Source organism: Salvelinus sp. IW2-2015, linkage group LG11, assembly GCF_002910315.2.
Source record: "Salvelinus sp. IW2-2015 linkage group LG11, ASM291031v2, whole genome shotgun sequence".
Taxonomy (NCBI): Eukaryota; Metazoa; Chordata; class Actinopteri; order Salmoniformes; family Salmonidae; genus Salvelinus; species Salvelinus sp. IW2-2015.
Genome location: NC_036851.1, coordinates 41,321,577 through 41,328,597, shown reverse-complemented (window position 1 = coordinate 41,328,597; position 7,021 = coordinate 41,321,577). Strand labels below are relative to the sequence as shown.

Below are 7,021 nucleotides of genomic sequence, written 5' to 3'. Positions count from 1 at the left end.
TTTTAGTGCAATGGCCTTGGGCACTTGAGTAGAATTTGAATAGATTTCAAGTGTTGTAAACAAAACATTTAATCGATGTAGTTTTACCATTTCTGTCTTTTCATTCAGATTGTAAGAGGTTACTAATAGAGCGTAATGGAGATAGAGGTTCACTCTAACATGGTTCTACAGTAACAAGAACACACACAATTACGTACACTATGGTTCAATCACTCAAGTATTGCAAAAATAGTGCTTTATATTGCACATTTCTTCCAAACATTCATTGAAGTCTAGAAAGAAACTGAATACGAGTATCAGGAAAAATTCCAACAATTTGAGTTAGAAAATGTTACCTTGGTTTTATTGAAGTTTCACTGCAGAGCTTTTGTCTTTGTTTTCATTTACAGGCCATGAAAGTCATAAGGAGAAAAGTATCTCATATCATCATTTTCAAACTAAGCTATAAGCAATACATATCTCATCATTAGACTGAGTAACGACATGAATCATCTTCACAAACCTGCCATAAAGCTATTATGTTGATTAATTAAATGAAGAGAGCGAGAATTCTACTATTTCAATGGTGTTACGGAGCAAATGTCTCAGTAAAAATGTATAATTGAACAAACTGAATGGTTGATACTAGAGACAACGTCGCACCGTCTTGCGTCTCTCTCAGTGTCTGTGAGAAGAATAGACAATAAACATGTAGTAAGCTACATAAATCACCTGTGTTATATAAATCACCTGTGTTATATAAATCACCTGTGTTATATAAATCATCTGTGTTATAAGCATTAGTAACTACATTGTGAATGTCTGGTAGAAGTTTTAATATGTTCAATTGTTATTTTTTTTAAATGTAGTCACTCAAACAATAGGGTGTGCTTTGGGTTCTCTTGTTTTTTACAGCGAGAAGTTGAATTACCTTACTATAATCACTGAACAATAATATTCACAAAAGATTATTATGTGAAATAATTTTTTTATGAACCAATATATTATTTTTGTGTTCATACATAGCTTGTGCATGCTGCTTTATCCTATACTAAAACACACCTCTCAATTTAGAATGTAAAAGGAACATTTAGGTTGAGGAGAGTTTATTCATGATATACCTGTTGAGGGTTAGAAAAGTCTGTTGTTGGCTGTAGGATGTTGTTGCCCCGGTGCTGCCATTCTCGGCCTGAATACAAGAGAAAAATAAGAGGAGCTTGTCWTTCCAACTACAAACTCAGGTGGACCGTTTAGGGGAGAAAACTCCCAAAAGTGTGGACATTCTCTTTTTTTCAACTACAAATTTTCTAGGCTGCATACATCATAACAGGACTCATGTTTGACATATTAAAGCAGGAAAACGTACTGTCTTTTGTAATGATGTGGGCATCGTTTCGTTCTTATCCCTGAAGCAAAAGAAACAGCAAATAAATAATATATAATATTGATATAATATTATTAATAATTTATTTTTTAAATTATAAGGAAATTATATGAAAATGTTCATACATTCTAACTGGAAAATGATGGCAGCATATTTACATCAGTTGGTTCAATACTCTTGTTTTGTTTGGTGGGTGGGTGTTTCATGGATACATGGGGGTATATTGGTGAGTGAATGCAGGACTCACGGTTGCAGTGGCATACAGTGATGATGAGGAGGAGGAAGAGGAAGCCACAGCCACCAGCCAATGGGGCCCAAACGATCAAATCACAGGATGCAGTAGGGTCCACCTTTCCCACTGCAAAAACACAAGTCAAACACAGAAGGCATTTGGGATAAATGTGTTACAATGATAAACACCATTGGATAATGAAAAATTCTACTATGATTATCCAAATCAACTCGATAAAAAATATGAGGACATTTATATTATGATAAGAATACATGTGATGATGATGATGTCAATAAATATTCTACCTTTGCACGACTTGGCAGTTGTAGAGCTGGTTAGCTCTATGGCTGTGGTCATTGGTGTAGTCGTCGTGGTTGTTGTTGTTGTYGTTGTTGTTGTTGTCGTAGGGGCTAAAAAGTGAGGTGTGTTAGCATGGATAACTTTCAGACTGTTAATAGGCTATAAAGAACCTCTGATTAAAAAAACATTGATGTTTAGAACTTTATTATTCTGATACAATTTATTTATGTAATGTAGCCTAGCTAGTCTACTCACCTGGCCCAACAAGTCGAGTTACTTCACCAAACACAAGCGCGTTACCATTGATTGATGCACAGCTGTAGACGCCACTATCTCGAGCATTTTTGAAAGCCTTCAGTATCAATATGTTTTTGTTGATCTGCTTCTCGCTGAAGACCTCATTGTTAAAGTCTGTTTTCTGTTTACCGTCCTTGGTACTAAACGATGCAATAAACTCCATTCCAGCGTTGTCTTGCACTCTAAACCAAATCACCATGTTGCTCTTAGTCTTAGAGACTGGTGCACAAGTGATCTCCACCCTCTCTCCATCCGTTTTCTCTGTCAGAGAACTCAGTTGGAGAGTTTCTGATAACGTTTGTGATTAAAAAGAAGTACGAAAGAACAAATTAGAGATTCAACGAATGAATAAATTAATAATTTATTACTGAAGATGTCTTATTAGGCTAATTCAAAATGCAATTACTGAAACGTGACACATATGATGTTTAGGCTATAGCCTAAACAATATATTTCATTAAAAAAATACACTCTAGACAAACCTAAAACACAGAATTGATTAGGCCAACAAATACGTTACCATTCAAAATGAAATTAAAATACAATATAAAATTATGTAGAGCAGGCCTAGCCTATATAACAACACTTGTTATGAACTAGGTCTGTGAGAGAGCAAGTATTCTGGCAACATCGTTGAAATCCATYGATGACTTTGAAACTATCCYACTCTGAAGGGAATRAACGTACTACAGTATAGTAATATGAAAAAGTCTGACTTACCTTGACAAAAGAACAGTAAAACAAGTGTCTGCATCCACTTTTGGACCATTTTCATGWMTTTTTGCACAGCAACACGTTCGAGCTATTCTTCATGGGATGTAGAAACAGGTGTGATGAGGAGCTCAACACGACCCTAAACCCCGCCCAAAGTTTTCTTTCATCACTGGTAAAAGAGGTCATTGCAGGAGTCTTGCACAGAGCTCGTGCACCCCAAGGTGGTCTGCAAGGCTGCTCGAGCAGAGCCCACCAATCCGCGCTGCGCTTCGCGACAGGCTGGCTTTACGCAAAAACCACACGCGCTCTGAAGCGCACACACACAGCACAATGTGTCAACATTTTAAAGTAGTAATTTAAGTCAAGAGCAGTAGGTCATGACATACACTTTTGAGGACGTGCCTCTGTGCTGCCACTTTGATAAACATCATATTGCAAGAATAGCCGAATAATATAATCAATAGGCCTATAAAGTGATATAAGTGTTATTTTATTTATTTGTGTTATTACTATTACCTTTGTTGCGTAATGTATTAATCATGTAGTACCCTACGCCTACATCGTGTCAACATTAGGCTGTGATTTACTAATCTACAGCCTACGTCAGTGGTGTTATGTCAAAGTTTTATAGATAGGCTATAGCAGATTAGATTTAGAAATATAATTAGAAATAAACTGGTACCTGGGTGTCTGAAAATACGTTAGGATAGGCTGGTTTGAAACACAGCTGTGCTATTTAATTGTTCAATTCCTCATATTGATTTTTTAAAATTCACAATAGAAAAAACAGCGGCAAGTGTACAGGAAGGATGCAATATTGCTAAAGACATAACAAATTGTGAGTAGGCATTGCATTAGTCGAGGATTCTCAATAAATGTGTAAGCAGATTGTCAAGAAATAAAAGGTTGAATATTATGACATGATTTGAGACAACATTCAAGTAATTGTTTTGTTTCTTTTGAAGAGTGAGGCTCTGCTCATACAACAATTTAGGGTTCTTTCCTTGTGCAAATAAAATATAATTCAAATACATTTAGATAACTTTTGGATTCATTTTGATAACATTTACATCTATAACTATAAACGTTCATAAATAACAAGKCTTATTCGTGAGAGATATTGAGTGATGCGAATGAATGTTCGGGTATATCGCCCCATAAATGCAAGAAAAAGTTCACGCCAAAAGTAAAATATCATTTTACGAAAATAGCCAACTTTGAGACATAAACATTTTTTAAAAAGCAACTCTGTAGCCTAGACTCGATGTAGACTCATGTATCCACTTCATTGCCCTTTCACGCATGTGACTATAGGCCTATCAACATGGATATTACGCTACAGGCTGGCGGACATACAGGCCATAGTTATAATCGCCTATCTCTTGCCTATTTGTTTGCGTAGGTGAATGTTTCGCCCACATTATATTAACAGTTTGGCCAACCTCTCCAAACGTAGGCAAGGACATGACAGTTTCAGCACGCTGGACAGAGCCATGACATCGTCCTACTCGTCTGTTTCAGCAAAGCTGCTATCCTTTCCCATAAAAAGGTTAGTGGTTGTTCGTTTCTCTTCAGTTAGAAATAGTTTGAAACACAGCTAAGATATGTACAAAGAAGCTTCTGTACATTCGATGGAAAGAATGTACAGAAGACTCAGACTTACAGAGAGTTTAGGCTGCAGAAACCAACTCATACGATCAGCCTAGTGACATCACATGTGGCGCAACGCTGTATAGGCCTACATCCTGTAAAAATGTGGAAACATGAGTTTAACTTCAATATATATATACTGTATATAGCAATATTAAGCAACACTCTCTTCGCTAGACCCGCCCCAGCTAGCAAATAACGTTCTGAAAACCATATGTTCCTTACAGCTTGGTTAGAGCGTGGTTGTGCTAGAGTTATTTTACATACAACCTTCCCACAACTTTCTGGGGATGGTGCAGGATAATTGCTTGACTTTGGAACATTCTGAGCACATTTAAGGAACTTGACAGAAAAATTATATTTTCTTGGTATTTCATTACTTTAACAGAACGTTTCCTAAAAGTTCAAAAAAGGTTACATTTAATTAAAATGTTGGTATTGTTCTAGGAACATTCTCCAACTGGTTTGACATTGAAAACATCAAGAAACAATGTTTTCGGTGCGAATTTCAGTACTTCACGATAATGTTTCCTACAGGTTTCATCATGGTTTTATTTAAAGTAATGTTCTCAAATTGTTCCAAGAACGTTAACAAACAACGTTCTTCTGTGGGAATTTCAGTACTTCAGCATAATGTTTCCTACCGGTTTCCGGTCGGTCAAAGAAAGTTAAGAAAACATTCCATAAATACCGCAAGAAAACTTTAGTAACATTCTAAGAATGTTATTTGAAATGATAAACTGGTTCAGGCGCTGACACGCAATCTGAGTTACACCATGCCTAAGAACAGCCCTTAGCCATATACCACACTTCACCACACCACACACCGCCTTATTGCTTAAATATATCAATAGAGCCCCACATTGGAAATGGTTTCAATCGTTTGCAATTTTTACCCCTTATTCTCCACATTTTTGTGGTATCCAACAGTCTTGTCTCATCACTGCAACTCCCGCATGGACTCAGGAGAGGCGAAGGTCAAGAGCCGTGCGTCCTCTGAAACACAATGCCCGCTTAACCCAGAAGCCAGCCGCATCAATGTGTCAGAGGAAACACTGTACACGTGGCAATTGTGTCAGCGTGCATTGCGCCCAGCCCGCCACAGGAGTCGCTAGAGTCCGATGGGACAAGAACATCCCTGCCGGCCAAACCCTCCCCTAACCCGAACGACGATGGGCCAATTGTGTGCCGCCCCATGGGTCTCCCGGTCACGGCCGGCTGCGACAGAGCCTGTACTCGAACCAGGATCACCAGTGGCACAGCTAGCACTGTGATGCAGTGCCTTAGACCACTGCACCACTTGGAGGCCCAATAGTTTTTCACAGTGGTGGAAAAAGTACCCAATTGTCATACTTGAGTAAAAGTAAAGATACCTTAATAGAAAATTAGTCAATTAAAAGTGAAAATCACCCAGTAAAATACTACAAAAAGTATAAAAGTATTTGGATTAAATATACTCAAGTATCAAAAGTAAATTTAATTGCTAAAGTATACTTAAGTATCAAAAGCAAAAGTAAAAGTACAAATTATTTCAAATTTCTTATATTGAGCAAACCAGATGCCATTTTATTTATATTTTGTTATTTAGGGAAAGCCAGGGGCACACTCCAACACTCAGACATAATTTACAAACGAAGCATGTGTATTTAGTGAGTCCGCCAGATCAGAGGCAGTAGGGATGACCAGGGATATTCTCTTGATAAGAGCATGAATTGGACAATTTTTCTGTCCTGCTAAGCATTCAAATGTAATGAGTAATTTTGGATGTCAGGGAAAATGGATGGAGTAAAAAGTACATTATGTTCTTTAGGAATGTAGTGAAGTAAAACTAAAAGTAATCAAAAATATAAATAGAGTAAGCACAGGTACCTCAAAAACAACTTGACTAGTACTTTACACCACTGTTTTTCCACCATTCATTTTTCCCATAGTGTCACGCCCTGACCATAGAGAGCTTTTTATTCTCTATGTTGTTTAGGTCGGGGTGTAACTAGGGTGGGTCATCTAGGTAATTATATTTCTATGTTGGCCTGGTATGGTTCCCAATCAGAGGCAGCTGTTTATCGTTGTCTCTGGTTGGGGATCATATTTAGGCAGCCATTTCCCCTTTGTGCTTTGTGGGATCTTGTTTTTGTGTAGTGCCTGCGAGCACTGCATTTTCTTCACGTTTCGTTTGTTCGTTTATCGTTTTGTTTTGCTTTGAGTTTCACATAGTAATAAAAGATGTGGAACCCAGATCACTCTGCGCTTTGGTCCAGTTATTATGACTATCGTGACACATAGGGAATTGTAGAAACACTTAAATGTCATCTTTCGCTGACACCTTTGCTAAAAGGTATTGTGTCAATTTAAAACTTGCACAAGACAGTTCAAAGAATTGGCCATAAAGAAATGTTGCAAATGTATTCATTAGTACATTTAGCTAACATTAGATAGTTAATCCAGAGATTCTTACCTTTGCCTCG

The 7,021-nt window shown here is 37.4% G+C and overlaps 1 protein-coding gene across 1 annotated transcript; it reads right to left on the bottom strand.

Annotated features, from left to right (window-relative positions):
* Positions 1-321: 321 nt before the first annotated feature.
* Positions 322-3,061, bottom strand: cd8a (CD8a molecule). Its single transcript, XM_023997454.2, has 7 exons — positions 2,913-3,061; positions 2,151-2,480; positions 1,901-2,005; positions 1,611-1,721; positions 1,346-1,385; positions 1,101-1,168; positions 322-664 (listed from the first exon to the last, which is right to left on the bottom strand). Exons 1-6 carry the CDS (start codon positions 2,965-2,967, stop codon positions 1,111-1,113), a joined length of 699 nt encoding a protein of 232 aa, XP_023853222.1. The 5' UTR covers positions 2,968-3,061; the 3' UTR covers positions 322-664; positions 1,101-1,110.
* Between the last annotated feature and the right edge of the window lie 3,960 nt (positions 3,062-7,021).